Source organism: Pongo abelii, chromosome 3, assembly GCF_028885655.2.
Source record: "Pongo abelii isolate AG06213 chromosome 3, NHGRI_mPonAbe1-v2.0_pri, whole genome shotgun sequence".
Classification (NCBI taxonomy): domain Eukaryota; kingdom Metazoa; phylum Chordata; class Mammalia; order Primates; family Hominidae; genus Pongo; species Pongo abelii.
In genome coordinates this window covers 19,710,009-19,727,822 of record NC_071988.2, presented here as the reverse complement: position 1 = coordinate 19,727,822, position 17,814 = coordinate 19,710,009, and the positions used below count along the sequence as shown (strand labels likewise).

Sequence of the window (17,814 nt, the reverse complement as noted above, 5' to 3'; positions counted from 1 at the left end):
ATCACGTCATCTTCACAGATGTTTCTTTGTTTAATGAATGATTTAAACCCCTTGGAAAAAAGAAGCAATCAATGGGAATAAATAATTTACAGTAGCTATATAATTGTTTCTATAATTACAATGTAGACATTTTAAACAAGAATGAATAAATAGTTGGATGTCTGTGTCTGTGAGAGAGACCGAGTGTGTGTGTGTGTGTGTGTATGCGTGTGTGTGTGTGCATGGTTGTTTTTTTTTGTTTGTTTACAGGGAAACAAAGACAAAATCTTATCATGGTTGATGAGGATTATTACTCCCAGACAATGTTGTTTCTCTGTCCTGGATAGTACACCTTCATGTTACCAACCCTGGCCTAAGAGTGGCTGTCTTTTATTGTTTTCTACCCGGTTCTGTTGGGGAGGGAGAAACAAAGAAGAACAAAAACAAAAACATTTCATCTTAGTTAGACTTCATCTTACGATTTTTTTGAAAAAAATAATTGAATACATTTTTCAGGCAAATAGTATGTTTTTATATCCATCTCTCTTATGTGGCCATTCCAATATCAGTCCCCAGAAATAACAACATGTAAATCTCAAACCAATTTTTTGGCAACAAAAAGGTATAGGTTTTCTTCCTTATTCTTTCTGTATCATTTTGATTAATAAATTCTTAAGGAGTGGCCTATTGTGCAATTTCTAAGAAAACCACCAAGCTGTTAATGAAGTAAATATCTGTTTAATTTACAAACATCAGCAGTGTAACTGATATTAGTCTGGAGAAAGACAAAGCACACTGAATTATACATGTACATCTAATTTTCTTTGTAAAAAAAGAAATTTTCGGGAAGAAACATCTGCATCTTTACAGGGCACCCTGGGATTTTAATGAGGGAAGAGCACAGTTCACTATAAATCATTATCAATTCTACATTGTAATTTAGCAGCAAACATGTTAACTTGGGAGCATTAAGATAATAAAGGAGTTTTATTGTTTGAGGGGAAAAAAAGTCACAGTTCTTGACATGACAGTCTTTTTATCCCCACCCCACCCCCAGAAAAGGGCAAAAAAGGTCAAGGACATATTAATTTGCAAAAGGTCTACTTTCTAGTGTTGATTGCTACACACCATTTCGTTTCTGTGAGGACATGTTGCAGAGGGGCCACTTCTTTCTGTACAATGACCATCTCACATACAGATTTGTGTTTTCCTCTCTTGGACTTTGCATACTCTCTGCAGGTGTCCTGAATGAGGCCAGTAGGTCATTGACATCAGTGATCAGATGTCAAGGTCAACAAACAGACCAACACATATTTATCCCAAGATAAAACCCTATGTTAGTACTATTGCCAAAAAAAAAAAATCCTGATTTTTAAGTTTGAAAAATGTACAAAAATATCAGGATAATTATAAATTAATATATATTAAAGCATCAAGGAACAGTAAAAGGATAGCCTAAAATGTTAAGTACAATGTACTTTGATACAATAAATATTTCTCACGGAAACTGAATACTGTATAGGGCTGTTTAGAACTCATAGAAACAAAAAATCATATTATTACTAATTTATTTATCAATAATCTATTGGTTCTTTATCATCTCCTTTATCATTTATATTACAAAAAAATTAATACTGGAAAATGGTAAAGACTTTTGTGTGCTGCTTCTGCTGACATGCTGACATTTAAAAGGAAGATAAAATTTATTTTAGCACTTTCATTTCCTCTCGTGAATGGAACCCAGATCCTCAGGACACTTTATATTTTGCATGAAATATTTCTCATCCATTTGTTCTATCTGTGAATTCTGGAGTTCTGTTCTCTTGCCTTGCATCCTCATTCACATGCATGTGCTTGGTATGTCCTAGTGAACTTGGTTGATGTGAAGGAGGGTACACAGGTTTTACGCTCTGGGCAATTTCACAGCATGTGCTGTCCCTCGTGCATGTGCTTCTGCTTGTCTTCAGCATGTTACAAAGACGGACCCGAGTTGCAATGGTTCCCATCGCTGTTCTAATGCCTCCAGATATACCTTTCTTCATACTTCTCCAGCATAGGGGAAGCTTTAGTTCAAGCATTTCTTTTTTTTTTTTTTTTCCCAAATGCAGAAAAAAAGTCTTTATTCTCATAATAAAAATAAGTCTGTTCTGTATTTTACAATATATTTCAAATATTTCCACTATGAAGCATTCATTAGTCCCACATGGTCAAGAAGTATACAACCTTTTCCAAAGACACAGCTGCCGGGAGTGTGTTTAGGACACACACCTCGTACAGCCGCACTTCACCACCTTCTCAACCTCGTCCACAAAGGAGGAGCCGTCAGTGCATTCGAAAGAGTATTTCCGCCGCTTGCTCCTCAGCGGTCCACAGCACTGCCCTCCTGCACACCCACCTCTGCACTCTAATCGGGACACCTTCTTGGTTGTTTGGCAAGCAGCATAGCCCTGCTGCTTTTGGTAATAATCTCTTATCCTTTCCCCTCGACAAGAGATTTCTAGAAAAGAACAAAAAGCACAAGCATTTTAAGAACAGTCACTGTAAGTCATGCAGAGTGACTGTGAATCCACAACTTAATTCCGAAGCCTTTGCTTCCCCTTCGTAACTTGCTTTACATATTATTAGCTGGTGGCACGCCTCCTATTCTTTGAAAAATACTTCTTTTTGGTCTCTATTTTCAGCAAAGTGAATGCTATATATGTAGACTATAAATACAATGCTATTGCAGTGACAAGAAAATTGGATTCCTAAATATTTTCTTTCATTGCAAAAAAGGAAAAAAAAATACACATCTTCTGTTTTTACACTACTAACAGCTGGTTTTGTTTACCACAGGGAGCAGTTTCAGAGAGTATGCAATTTTATTTATTAGACCTGGAGTTTAATATTATCCAATCTGTTACTTAATACAAGTAACATTCCATTAACTTCATAAATTACCCCAGTATAAAGTATGTAGTTCAAAAAAGAGACATCTGCTAAAAGCTTCCATGGGCACGTTCCTCTTGTCTCGTCCCTCTGACACACAAAACAAAATCCGTGCCAGCTGGAGGCCAGGCGAGCTCTGATCACGCAGATAAAGGAGAAGGAGGAAGGTGAACTAAGAAGTCAGCCTGTTTCCGTTCCTCTCACCCACATGATTTGCTGTGATAAATCAGTCGATTCTAAGGTGAAAGGTCATTTTGTACTAAAACTAGAGCAGAATTATGAGGACCATCTTCTCTGTGCCAGAAGATGAATTGATAATATATATGGATGAGAACAGCCGGTAAAGGTAAGACAGGAGTAAAGTAAATGTGCTTCTCCATCAGGTAAAAAGGAGTATTTCTTTCACAACAAATCAACTTGTGAGAAGCATCTGAAGGCTGTGTACAATCTTGTGGTGGAGGTTTAAGGCCATTTCACAGCTGGTGCCTTCATAATACTTGAAAATAAATCAATAGCAGCAACTGCAAGCAGTGCGTAGACCTAGTATTCTCTCCTGTCACTCCCCTCTGTCTGTGTCTGTTGCTCCTGTTTTTTTTTTGTTGGTTTTTTTTTCACTTTTTCTCCCTCTCTTTTCAAAGACGTGGGACCCCTCTTGCTTTGCCAAGAGAATGAGGTGCCCGGTGGGGCTGGCTTACCTCGATCACAGCTGTCCCCCGTGTATCCGCTGCTGCATTCACAGTAGGGCTGCCCCAGGCCTGAAAGCCTGCACTTGCCATGCTTGCACTTGATCGCCTGGCACGGGTTAAACAGATCCTCCTCTTCATCACAGAGGACACCTCCATGGCCCTCCAAGCACTTACAGCTGTAGGAGAATGCATTGATGGGCAAGCAGGTGCCATGCACGCATCTACAGGGAGGAGGAACACAGGAGTGGGAATGCATTCAGAAGAGGAGGTAAGAATGAACAGAAGTGATATAAGAATGGAGGATGATCGAGAAAATATAAGGGACAGAGTGCTAACGCCTAACAAACCTCCCCTCCCCTCCCCTCCCCTCCCTTCCCGTCCCCTCCCCTTCTTCTTTCCTTCCTTCCTTTGGTTTGGCTTTGAGGCTTTCAGGTGTGTGCTCAACTCCCAAGCAGCAGGAACTTACTTATTTCCAAGGCAAGGGTCATTGGTCCGCTGGTCACAGAGGGGCCCCATCCATCCTTCCTGGCACTCGCAGGTGAAGCCTGCCTGGCTGCTGGGCTGGCATGTGCCATGGGCACACACCTTCTTGTGGCATGGCTCACAGCCAGGCAAAATGCCTGTTTGCATCGGCACCTTCTGGAAGTCCTGCAGCTCACTGTTGATGTAAAGGTTCCGGATGCAGCCGTGGAAGCTGGTTCCATTCTGCCCAGGGGCCTGGCGCAGAGATGCCACGTTACTCTTCCCTGGCATGCCTGGGGAGGAACACCAGGTCAGAGGTCAGGCTCTCTGGGGATTTCTCAGCCATTTGCTACTCAGAAATACTGATGCTTGGGACCTCATTGCCAACCTATTATGGCAGGATATTTGGGCAGGGTGGTAGGGCAGTGAAGTGGAGAAGAGATGTGTGTTTTTGTTTTGTTCTGTATTGGAAGATGCTCCAGGAAATTCTAATCCACAACTAGAATAAAATACCTAGTTCACTGGTGGTTAATCTTTAAAATTTGCTTCAAAGAAAACTTTACATGTACACAAATATATAAAACCTAGAGGCAGAGCTACTGTCCTTAAAGGCAAGACTGGGGGAAGGGAATGCTCCCTCTCTGTTTGTCCTCCACCCCCCACCTCCAGGCACACACTCCTGGAAGTCTGGAGCTCTATAAAGGTCAGTTTGTGGTGCTCTAATTCTACCCCTTATCTTAAAGACAAGGGGCTAGGGCTCAGAAAGCCCTGGTGACATGCTCAAGGTGACCCAGTGAGCTCAGGTTAGAGTTAGGCCGATGAGAAGAACCTCCTCTATCTCTGGAGTCAGGGTTAGGTCCACCAGGTTTCAGGAGCTGAGAGCTGGGGTTCACAGTGACCATTCACCCCACCCCTTCCACATTCTAAGTTAGCAATGAATCCAGCTCACTCCTGGCAACATCCCTGAGCTTGGTCAATGATGTCAATGCCTAAAAACTCACTCCTGATTCTTCTCAGGACAGCACCTCATTCACCTCATTTTTTCTTTCTTGCTAATTAAGAGTGAAGACTTCATAGTCCAAGAAATCAGAAATAAAAAAGAAATCCCTTCAAAAACAGAGTATTTGCAATCTTTGTATATATACATTCCATTAGCGACAGTCATCTGGTAACACTCATTTTGGCAAAACGGAAGAATCTTTCCATCGCCTAAGCCAGACCCTTAGTCCCTGGAAGGCATCCTGCAGAAGGCACCCATCCAGGGAAGGGGGGAGGGTGCTGGAGGCTTTCAGAGTGCTGGCTACACCACCACCACGTCCCCACAACCCCCCAGTTATGCTTTAGCTGTGCCTAAACTCTGGACTACTGGCTGGAAGTTCTAGGCTGAGGAAGACCCAGTTTCTCACTCTTCAGGGGGTTTGTTGGTTCTAAAGACCAAGAACTGTAGCACACTCTGGGTCCGAACTTATGCCACCTTCTCCTTTCCCATTCATAGGAAATGACTCATCCATTGGCATTCAAAGCAGGCGCCAAAGTCAGACAGCTAGGTGTACGAAACCACTAGGTTAGACGGTAATGATTTCCGGTTCTGTGTGCACTTGGAGCAGTTATTTCTTCTCTCTGGGGCTTAGTATTGTCATCTATATACCATGAGCATATGGAGCAGAGAAGTTGTCCTAAGTTTGTCATACGTAAGAACCAACAGCAGTGCATGCCCAAAGGCAGCTTTGCAGGCTCCTCTCTCTCCCCCTTCTGAGGTTCTGATCCTGTAGGAACAGGAGAGGTGCAGAAATCTAAATATCTACATGCAGCTCAGGTGATTCAGGTAGTCCATGGTTACACTTTGACAGGTATTGAATGAAGTCTCTTGGCTGTGAAGTTCTGTGAGTACAGGCCTTTAGTCTATGTCCCTCTCGCTGTGGGTTGCTTTCTAGAGCAGGGTCAAAAGGATGAAACTTACCATTTCCAGGAAAGGACTGGTGACAGAAAATTCCTTGCCCTGGGGTAAGTTTTTCTAATTTTACCATATCCATCCATCATAAGGACTTTAATGACCACACATTTATGGTCCTTTTTTCAGTGGTTAAAAATGAACTCTTCCAAAACTATTTTTAATAGCTCATTTTGATATAGGCACAACACACATATGTGCACATGTCAAGAATAAATACAGATTGGCAAAGTTCCACAGGACAGAGAAATAATTAGTAAATCTGTTCCTTTTTGTTCCAAAGCTAACAATTAGAAAAAGCCCAGCTTTGACTAGAGTAATTTGTAAATGAAAATGTTTAGACATCATACATATATTTGACTTTTAATAGGCTATCATAAAATCAAGAATTCTGAGTCAATCTTTTCACGTGCTAGCTAGGAAACTGGGTCTTCATTGACAAACAGAAGTAGATCCATGATTTTTTTTCTTTTTTTTTTGAAACAGAGTTTCACTCTTGTCACCCAGGCTGGAGTGCAATGACATGATCTCAGCTCACCGCAACCTCTGCCTCCTGGGTTCAAGAGATTCTCCTGCCTTAGGCTCCTGAGAAGCTGGGATTACAGGCATGCGCCACCACGCCCAGCTAATTTTGTAATTTTAGTAGAGACGGGGTTTCTCCATATTGGTCAGGCTGGTCTCAAACTCCTGACCTCAGGTGATCCACCCGCCTTGGCCTCCCAAAGTGCTGGGATTACAGGCATGAGCCACCACACCCGGCCAGATCCATGATTTTTTTTAAGCCTTTCCTCTACGCCATGGACCTGGTTGGAAGTCATTCAATCAATCAATTAATCAATCAACCAACAGATAACTTAGCAAAGAGCTTTTAGCCTTATTTCTACAGGCCTCAAAATGGCAATAAAGAGACCAAGTATCAAGCCTAGGTCCTGTGTCCTGTGGCGGGGCAAGGAGGGCATTTGTTGCATATACATGGATTTCCATGCATGGGGCTTATTTATTGATTTTTTTCCCCATTAGGTAATAAGGGTTCAGTTGGACTATAGACAGAAAAACATGAAGATTAAATTATTTTGTGTTGGCCGAGTGCAGTGGCTCATGCATGTAATCCCAGCACTTTGGGAGGCCGAGGTGGGTGGATCACATGATGTCAGGAGTTTGAGACCAGCCTGCCCAACATGATAAAATCCCGTCTCTACTAAAAATATATCAAAATTAGATGGGTGTGGTGGTGGGCACCTGTAATCCCAGCTATTCGGGAGGCTGAGGCAGGAGAATCACTTGAACTCGGGAGGCGGAAGTTGCAGTGAGCCAAAATCACGCCATTGCACTCCAGCCTGGGCAACAAGAGCGAAACTCCGTCTCAGAAAAAAAAAAAAAAAAAATTGTGTCAAGTAAAGCACATATCATGGGTAGTTGATAACCCAAGGGTAGGTTAAGCTGCCTCTCCCCAGATGCTGAGGCAACACCTTCAGGCAATCCTCCTTGGGCAGCATCCCTGTTTTTTTTGGTTTTTTTTGTTTGTTTGTTTTTAACTTTTATCTTAAGTTCAGGGGTATATGAGGGTTACGCTCCCCACCAACAGTGTATATGTGTTACCATATAACAAACCAGGTAAACTCATGTCACAAGGGGTTTGTTGAACGGACTATTTCGGCACCCAGGAATTAAGCTTAATGTCCATTAGTGATTTTTCCTGGTCCTCTCCCTCCTCCCAACCTCCGCCCTCTGCTAGGCCCTAGTGTGTGTTGTTCCCCTCTCTGTGTCCGTGTGTTCTCATCATTTGGCTCCCACTTATAAGTGAGAACATGCAGTATGTGTTTTTCTGTTCCTGCGTTAGTTTGCTAAGGATAACGGCCTCCAGCTCCACCCATGTTCCTGCCAAGGCCATTAGCTCAATTCTTTTTTGTGGCTGCATGGTATTTCATGGTGTATATGTACCACATTTTCTTTATCCAGTCTAGAATTGATGGGCATTTAGGTTGATTCCATGTCTTTGCCATTATGAATAGTGCTGCAATGAACATATGCACGCCTGTGTCTTTATGACAGAATGATTGAGATTGCTTTGACTATATGCTCAGTCATGGGATTGCTGGGTTGAATGGTAGCTCTATTTTTAGGTCTTTGAGGAATCACCACACTGTTTTCCACAATGGCTGAATTAATTTACATTTCCACCAATAATGTATAAGTGTTCCTTTCTCTCCACAACCTTGCCAGCAGCTGTTATTTTTTGACTTTTAATAATAGCCATTCTCACTGGTGTGAGATGGTATCTCATTGTAGTCATCATTTTTTTTTTTTTTTTTTTTTTGAGATGGAGTCTCCCATTGTTGCCTAGGCTGGAGTGCAGTGGCGCGATCTCGGCTCACTGCAAGCTCCACCTACCGGGTTCATGCCATTCTCCTGCCTCAGCCTCCCAAGTAGCTGGGACTACAGGTGCTCGCCACCATGCCTGGCTAATTTTTTGTAGTTTTTAGTGGAGACGGGGTTTCACCGTGTTAACCAGGATGTTCTCAATCTCCTGACCTCGTGATCCGCCCGCCTTGGCCTCCCAAAGTGCTGGGATTACGGGTGTGAGCCACCATGCCCGGCTGTAGTCACCATTTTTAAAGGGAACTTAGCTACCTCGCTCTCCTTTTCTCCCTCTGCTTCTCATGCCTTTGCCATACAGCATTCAAGGCTGTGGTCTTACAGGTTCCTTGTGCTTTGAAAATCTGAGTCACCCTTGAGACTGTACTCTAAGTGGGGACAAAGTGGGCCCATGGTGATCACTGGCAGTGGGACTGGGATGAAAGTGGTTTTCTTGAGGCCTGGGTGGACAGAGGTGCTGTTTGAATTCTTCCAGGCCCTCTACCTTCAGAAGGATAAATACTTTTCATTTTGGAGTTTAAAACTTTTTTTCCTTTGTTTTTTTTTTTGGCAGGGGCTGGGGGGGTGGGGGGCTGTTCTGACTTAAACAGTCTCATCCTGTATTTTTTTTTTTTTTTCTTGAGATAGTGTCTGGCTCTGTTTCCCAGGCTGTACTGCAATGGTGCAATTATGGTTCACTGCAGCCTCAACCTCCCAGGCTCACATGATCCTCCCTCCTCAGCCTCCCAAAGTGCTGAGATCATGGGTGTGAGCCACCATGCCCAGCCCCTGTATTTTTAAAATTTGTTTTGCACTACATTCTAAAGGGGCTTTGAAAGATTTAATGAAGTGGATTCTAATGAGAGCATAATAAAACCAAGTGAACGAAAAGTCCATAAATAAACAACAAAAGGCCACAACACTTAGATTTGTTCCCTTTCTGCTTTATGTGAAGAAGTGAATGGCAATGCAGGTGGCTCTGGAGTCAGCCAGACCTGGACTTAAATGAGGTGTCTACTACATAATATCTTTGTGAACTTGGACAAATTATATAAAATCCTTAAGACTGCTCTTCAGGGACTACAAAACAGAGAAAATCATACCTATTTCCTGAGGTCTCTGCACATTAAGGCTATAAAAGGAGCACTGTGTTGGGCACATAGCATGTGCTCAATAAATATAATTTATTTTCTCTCAAATCACAGGTACACTTGTGACTTGGCTTCACCCATCCAAAAGCAACCCTGTTAACTGGAGTGCTGGCAAGAATGGAAGACTTGCTTTTCAATGAGACTCCCTGCTGTGATTCCCATGAAGTAATCAGATCAGTCAACTTGCTGAGTAGACTCACTATGCAATACTTTATTTATAATGCATTATAATTACTTGAAGATGCCTCTGCATTCCTGACTTTTTCCGGAGTAGAATGGACATTTCTTCTTCAACTTTGTATCCTTTATGTATCCATTTACTTAGTTCCTAGTGTGTGGTAAGTACTCAATAAATATTTACAGAATTGAACCAAAGACTTTGAACTGTTTCTAAAACAATCCACCTCTGTCAAAGTGTTGTCTACTACTGAAATTATTAAAACAGAAATGCCCTAGACTTAGAGGCACTGAAAAGAAGGCTTTGAGTGGTTGAGATAATGGTGTAGCATAGGTTTATTATTTTTCAGAAAATGATGTGAAACTCATGAAAATATCTGTCATGGTGATGAAACTGTACACTAACCTGTTCAAAGCTTTTACTTATTTATCTGTAAAATAAGTTAGTTTTATCAGTCAATTCAAATAAATTCAATGTAATTTAATCTAATGCTTCTCAATTCAGCATTAACTGCTTTCTGGCTCTTTTACCAGAATTTTGAAATTCTATGCCTCCAGTTTATATTTGTTCCTCCAAATAGAGGCAAGATTGGGACCTCCCTCCTTTGCGGGTCCTCTCCGATGGGCTCCTATAGAACTTTGCTTATATCTCTGTCTGTCATTTATTCACTCATCTGCCTTCTTTTCACTTAAACATGAAGCCCAGGGTCTTCACTCTATGATTTCAGGTCCTAACCTACCTTTCCAACCCTGTCTCTTGTTCATTCACCTTAAGGTCTTAGCGGAACAGAACTATTTCTTGTTATTCTTATATAATTTGCACATTTAATTTGTTCATTCATTCATTCAGTCAGTCACTGGATTACAGTGATACTTATCCTATCATCCAGATGAATTAGCAACTGGTAATGCAGAAGCTCCAGCATGGTAACATTTGACTGAGCTGATAGGGTTTGCCTCCTTAAGGGAGTTGCGGTGGGGTCATCTACTCTCCAGTTTGCATTAACCTTTTTTTTTTTTTTTTTTTTTTTATCATTTTCTTGATTGTATGATTTAACCTCTAACCAACTTTCCTTTTCCATAGACCAGATCAAATATAAGATTAAACTATATAATGTATAAATCACCTAGCATATGTGATTGATACAAAATAAATATTAATTAATGTCCTTCTCTACCCAGATGACACATTTAGTTAGAATGAGAGATGGGATAATAAAATGATCCCTTAATACCCACCTAAAGATCTTTCTATTCTGTCCTTGCTATCTATCTTTCAATGATTGATCACTATTGGTCAATGACAAATACTGATGCACTAGGCATTAATAAACTTCAGAATTCATCCATGATGAGAACCACAGGGTTTGAGGACCAACTGAATTTGGAAGACAGCTTACCTCCTACATAGAGTGGAGAGTCAAAATTCAGAGTGGACTGCTTTGACAAGTTAGTGATGATTTTAGGGTTCCCACCATCCACGGACAAAGAGAGACTCTGATCCAGGGCGAGTAGTTCCACAATGTGGAAGTTTCCATCATTGATTGTCTCCACACTACAATGGAAAAAAAAAATGGCTGATTCTTCCATTTTCTTTTCATTAAAGCAAGGTAGTTAAAATACAAACTTTGATAAGCGCTCCTTGGGAAAAGAGATGGCAATCTAACACTAATGAAGATAAAGACCAGTAGTTGAATTTTTTTTCGAAAATAGGCATTTTCAGGGAGATGTGATTGATTTCAGCTTCTCAGAAACTGAATACAAAATAAGTTTGTTTTTTTATGATGAGAAGTAGAAATAACTATATTTCATCATCATCCAGCCACATTCTCTCAATATGTAGCGATTCCAAAGGATAATTTATACATTTGCTTTTAACTTCCATAAAAGTTCCATTTACCAAGATACTATTATTTCAAATTGTACTGAAAAGACAAGGAACCTAGGCCTGTGCCAAAAACACCCTAACACATTGACCTTAGGCAACTGCTGGCTTCTGCTCTTAAAAAAAACTGTATATTAGGACTTGTCAGAATCAAACACACACACAAATGCAAGGAGAACCAACTTGGTGGGATCTCAATACTTTTTAAAATTTGTTAATAATATCCTCTTACTTTCTGTGCATTTTCATCAATTGATATTACTGTGAAGAAGCTATCTATGCTCAGTGGAGACATGGGAATAACAGATTAAATAAAATGCTTAACATAGTGATATCTAGGAAATATTGCAATGACAGTGGCTCTCTGGATTCTTTTCTATAATTTTCAAGGGCCAGGCCTAACAATTATTACTGTCACCTTCTAAAAACCTTGGAAGGGCTTATAGAAATTGATGAAGTGAATAAAGACAAAAAGATGAAGAAAGGGAAATGGAAAATTAGGATTAAAAAATAAGATGAAGTTGAGTGCAATTAGTAAATATGTGTTACATGGTTTTAAAGTGTAGTTGCATATCTAACTCTGGTGTTACAGCAGGGAAAAAAGCAAACCAGACCAATGAAACAGGACCAAAGAAGAAATAGGACCAATACACAGTGCAGTGTTAAGAATGTACTTACCTTTCACGATACAGGAAAAACATGGCGTAATGGAAGTTGGCATCAAAAAGTTAATGGTGATTATTAAAGATCTAACATGCTGGGATACTGGGAAGACTGAAAAAGGCTCCAACATGGAAACATGGGAGCATGTGATAGATTATTCCTAAATGTGAATACTTAATACTCTGTATACAAGATGACTGCTTAAATTTCTAGGCACTGATATTTAAATTTGTAAAATGTCAAAGTCTAGGGAATGATAGAAAAATGCATTAACATATTTCTGCATGGTTCTCACCACTGGAGTCTAATCATATTCCATTGTATGCTGACAGATAATAAAACGTTTTTTTGATTTGAGAACAAGAGAAATCATTCTGCACAATTGTGAAAACATTTGACATTCTTTCTGTTTAAGTGGTTAGAAGAGTCCACGTGTGCAGGAATCTTTGATAGCCTGTCTCAGATAACAACTTTATAAAATTAAATGTTAGATATGTCAATCAATATTTTTGCCTTTTACACATTTAATTATCCTAACACTTAACATCAATACAATTGGCAGAGGAAAAAATAGACCAGAAAATTATTTTCTAAGTAAAGTTGCACATCATCCATTAGTGGTTTTAAATATGACTCTCTTCTAAGAGGGTATGCCAAGTAGTAACATCGGCTAATGGTTAAGCATATAGACTCTATAGTCAGATAATCCTGGATTTGAATCGTGGTCCTGCATTTATTAAGTGTTTGTTTTAGATAAGTTACTTTATTACTAATATATTTCAGTTTTCTCTTCAGTAAATGCTAATAAATATTTCTGCCTTCCATGGTTAATTTGAGGACTATGTAAAATGACTGAAAGATACCTAGCATAGCAAAAATGAATGTTAGATATTAGTATCACCATCACTATCATATCAGCCCCCCACCCAACCACGATCATTATGATACAAATAATTCAATACCATTTCTGAATCTTCTTTAGGAAAGAATTTAGCTTTATTTTAAATATTGATTGTAAGATAATGTTAAAGGCTGGCAGAAATATAATAACTTCTTTGGGGGCATATCTTAATCAAGTTACTAAAAGTTTTAAAGTAAAACATTAAAATAAAGACAGACATAGAGAGAGTAGAAGTCAATTCCTTTTTACTTTGAGGTTATACACAACTTTCCAAGTAGTTTTATATGGATGTCCTATCAACATCAACCTTAATAAATATTAATAATGAGGCCCCCATTTCTCTTTAAAATTGCAAAGAAAAGGCCCATATATTCCCAAGGAATGGATTCTTCGTCACATATTGGTCTTAGACAGTCAATTCAGGCATGTCATCATCAATGACGGTGTTTGATGCAGTACAATTGTATGGTTTAAGTTAACACACTTTACGGTTTTAAACACCCTAATGCAGTGTGTCAGATGGGAACTTGGAGGTAGGTAGTTTCATCATCAACTCACTTTGCTTATTGCTCCTTTATTCCTTCCTCTGTTCCTTTTTATTCTTTTTTGGAGTACACGTCTTAAACTCTTGCTAATTGTAAGCTAATTTAAAGTATCAGCCATGTATTATTTATTTCTGAAAATATATGGTAAGTAAATACAAGGGAGCTGTATTAGGAAAAACATATATCAATGTTTTTAGCAATACTCCTAGATGATATCTATAGATAATCATTACACTTCAAGCATGTTTAAGACAAGACCTCTGGAAATTCATTTCATAAAACATAGTTGGAAGTTTCAGTGGCAGTATCGTCAAGGATAATGCTGAGAGATAAATCTTGCTCAGCTTGTCCTAGCTCTCATTAGACATGTCATCTTTGGTTAGTGTGACCTTAGGTGATTTTTCTTCCTTTTAAGAGAAGTGCAAATAGTAAGAGCAAAGGATTATATATCACATACTAAGGGCCAGGTACTAAGAACTTTACAAGTATTACCTCATGTAAGCTTCACAACAAGAGGTGAGCACTGAGGACATCCAAGGTGACACATCTAGTTAGTGGCTAAACAGTTCTGAAGCCAGGTTGTCCAGCTCAAGTGTATGTGCTCTTAATGATTATGTACTACTTTTACAATCGAAAACCTGAGGAATACCTATTCCTAGACAAATGGCACGTGTTTTCACCACTAACAAGCTTTTAATACATGATTTCTGTCCCAAATAGCCTGGGAATAAAGTTCTATAGTAAATTACCTTGTATGATAGCAAAACTTGATTCATTTACTAAAAAACACTGAATTGTTAATAAAAGTAATGATCTTACAATGAGAGTTTGAAGAATGCATATAAATTATATGGATTTAAAAACTGAGTTTGGATTTTATTTTCCCAATTATGAGTGAGATTATGAGTGAGATAGACTGACTATAATTTTCTCTCCCTAAAAGTTTTAAAAGTCTAATCTGATCACACCAGAACTTCACAAGACTTATCATTGAGATTAATTCCATTTATATCTCCCTGGAATTAAATGAAGCCTCATCTTGACCTTTTAACAGGTAAGTACAGTAAAGTTCATGATTTTAGATTCCTTTTTTTTTTGAGACAGAGCCTTACTCTGTCAGCCAGGCTGGAGTATGGTGACATAATTACGGCTGACTGCAGCCTCAGCCTCCTGGACTCAAGTGATCCTGCTGCCTCAGCTTCCTAAGTACCTAGGACCACAGCTGCATGCCAACATGCCCAGCTACTTTTTAAATTTTTCTGTAGAGACAGGGTCTTGCCATGTTTCCCAGGCTGGTCTCAAGTGATCTTCCTGGCTTGGACTCCCAAAGAGCTGAGATTACAGATGTAAACCACCACGACTGGCCAATTTGGTTTTTAAGATGGTATTTTACACATGGGACCTAAAGAGAATTTTTCAGAGTTAATAACATTCTAACTTGGTGTTTCATGCTGTCTTTTCTAGAATGAGATAAACTGGAGGATGTCCAGGAATCCTTTGTCTACACATTCGTTTAAAATTAAAGCAGTGGGCCAGGCGCGGTGGCTCACACCTGTAATCCTAGCACTTTGGGAGGCCAAGATGGGCGGATTGCTTGAGCTCAGGAGTTCGAGACCAGCCTCGGCAATATCGTGAAACCCTGTCTCTACTAAAATACAAACAAAATCAGCCGGGCGTGGTGGCGGGTGCCTATGATCCCAGCTATGTGGGAGGCTGAGGCACGAGGATTGCTTGAACCCGGGAGGCGGAGGTTGCAGTGAGCCGAGACCGTGCCACTGCAGTCTGGCCTGGGCAACAAAGTGAAACTCTGTCTCAAAAAATAAAATAAAATAAAATAAAATAAAATAAAAGCAGTGATCGACACATCAGTTGCTATATAGTAAGACTGCCTGAGCTAGAAAGCCATAATCCACTTTTCAGTCTATAGCAGCTGTCTCCTACATACCCACATGCAATGCATGGCATCCTTTTGGGTTCTGATAAGTATTGATAAACTCTCTTTCACCACTCCCTAGGGAACAAGGTATTTTATGACTCACAAAAACTACAGGCGAACCACTTAACTTTTAGCCTTTCCACTGGGAATTTGAATTGCATTTATTACTATTACTATGAAGTTTAGTTTTACTATGCTCACCTGTTTCCTGAGATTTGTTTTCTTAAATTTATATACTGGAAATGGATACATGAAAACAAAGCAGTTCCCCAACTGTTTGCGGTCTGCTACAGAAAAATAATTCAGAAACTTGGGGCTTAAAAGGGGCTTTAAAATGTCTCTGATTTTCTTTCTCTACTTTGCTTACACACAACACATTAACAATGATAAACATAATGTATTTCTGTAGTTTAATAAACAGACTGTTTTTCCTTATGTGTGCTTCAACTTCTTGCCTTAAAATTTTAAAGTATCTGGGCTGGGTGCGGTGGCTCACACCTATAATTCCAGCACTTTGGGAGGCCAAGGCGTGTGGATCACGAGGTCAGGAGTTCAAGTCCAGCCTGGACAAGATGGTGAAACCCCGTCTCTAGTAAAAATACAAAAATTAGCTGGGCATGGTGGCACATGCCTGTAATCCCAGCTACTCTGGAGACTGAGACAAGAGAATCGCTTGAACCCAGGAGGTGGAGGTTTCAGCGAGCTGAGATTGCACCACTGCCCTCTAGCCTGGGCAACAGAGCAAGACTCCATCTCAAAAAAAAAAAAGAAAAAAAAATTAAAGTATCTGGTGGCATATTCTGCTCTTTGGAATAGGAACTGGAAACCAAACAAATTCAACTGGTCATCTCATTTTGGTATCTCTGGGCTGATGATAACTTCACCTGTGAAGTGGGAGTGATACTAAAAAGTATCCTTGCCTATCTCTTTAGTCAAAAGGAATGGGAAGCCAAATGAGATTCAAGATATCTATGTACGCTGGGTGCAGTGGCTCACGCTTGTAATCCCAGCACTTTGGGAGGCTGAGGTGGGCGGATCGATCACAAGGTCGGGAGATGGAGACCATCCTGGCTAACATGGTTGAAACCCCATCTCTACTAAAAATACAAAAAAAGCCAGGCATAGTGGTGGGTGCCTGTAGTCCCAGCTACTCAGGAGGCTGAGGCAGGAGGATGGCATGAACCTGGGAGGCAGAGCTTGCAGTGAGCCGAGATCGCGCCACTGCACTCCAGCCTGGGCGACAGAGCAAGGCTCTGTCTCCAAAACAACAACAACAACAACAAAAAGATATCTATATATACCTATAAGAATTTTTCAAAAGAAAGCTTTAGAAAATAGTTTTTCAAGTAATATTTTAATCAGTACTTTTAAAACAGATCAATGTGAATAAAATTCACTAAACTAGAAAGGCTTCTCTAAACTTGAACATACTGTACAGTGAGATGTCAGGCTATAAAATTCCCACTTGGGTATTTATTCTTCAATATCTGGATATCTGAGCAGGAAGAGTATCCATGAATCATCAGCATTACTCACTATCGTGAGCCGACTCTGTGCCAAGCACGATGCTAGTTGCTTTACATTCATTGAATTCTCATAACCAAACATGAAAAGCAGATCTAATTGCATTTATTGAGATAAGGAAAATAAAGCACAAAGAAATGAAGCAATTTGCCCAAGGTTATAAGCTAGTAAACAGGGGAACCTTTCCGTATGGCATATCAAGAATGGCTGAATAAACATCTTGGAAACAAGAATACCATATAGATTCTGTCTACTGTCTGTCTCCCTGATGAGACTGAGCTTCTCAGATACAGAGATAATCTTTGTTGGGTTTCTTTTGTATTTTTGTTGAAATGCAAGCCTCTAAATTGCGCAAACCAGAGTGTATGTAGCCAATCAAATGTAACAGTAGGTGACAGAAAGTCCCCTGAATTTGAGCAGGTTGCCTAAATATGAAAACTTGTACACTAGTAAGGTGGTTCATCTGATTTTCTTATTTTTAAACAGTAGCTAGCTGTGTTTCCAAAGAAGCTACCTGGTTTGGAAAATGATATTAATTTGAATCTAAAAAAAGAAGCACTTATTTTTCAATAATAACTTTTGTTAAAAAAAGTTTATGTTTTTCTAGATGAAAAGAAAGTCACTTTGAAAGACAGCAGATTATTAGCCTACTTGAGAATAAAAATTTAATA

General features: G+C 39.8%; 1 protein-coding gene and 1 long non-coding RNA gene across 5 annotated transcripts in view; one reads left to right on the top strand and one right to left on the bottom strand.

Moving 5' to 3' along the window:
- The window catches only part of LOC129059233 (uncharacterized), an 88,986-nt gene extending 73,498 nt beyond the window's left edge, over positions 1 to 15,488 (top strand). The window contains exons 6-7 of the long non-coding RNA XR_010139632.1: positions 14,627 to 14,737; positions 15,148 to 15,488. This is a non-coding gene — a long non-coding RNA (uncharacterized LOC129059233). The remainder of the gene's footprint in view (positions 1 to 14,626; positions 14,738 to 15,147) is intronic.
- SLIT2 (slit guidance ligand 2) overlaps positions 698 to 17,814 on the bottom strand; it is a 367,685-nt gene continuing 350,568 nt past the window's right edge. For all 4 annotated transcript variants that reach the window (XM_054554980.2, XM_024246094.3, XM_054554981.2 and 1 more), the window contains 4 exons: positions 11,090 to 11,244; positions 4,060 to 4,348; positions 3,603 to 3,814; positions 698 to 2,476 (listed from right to left, as the gene is read on the bottom strand). In XM_054554980.2, the coding sequence (XP_054410955.1) occupies positions 2,235 to 2,476; positions 3,603 to 3,814; positions 4,060 to 4,348; positions 11,090 to 11,244 (898 nt within the window). In that variant the 3' untranslated portion in view covers positions 698 to 2,234. The remainder of the gene's footprint in view (positions 2,477 to 3,602; positions 3,815 to 4,059; positions 4,349 to 11,089; positions 11,245 to 17,814) is intronic.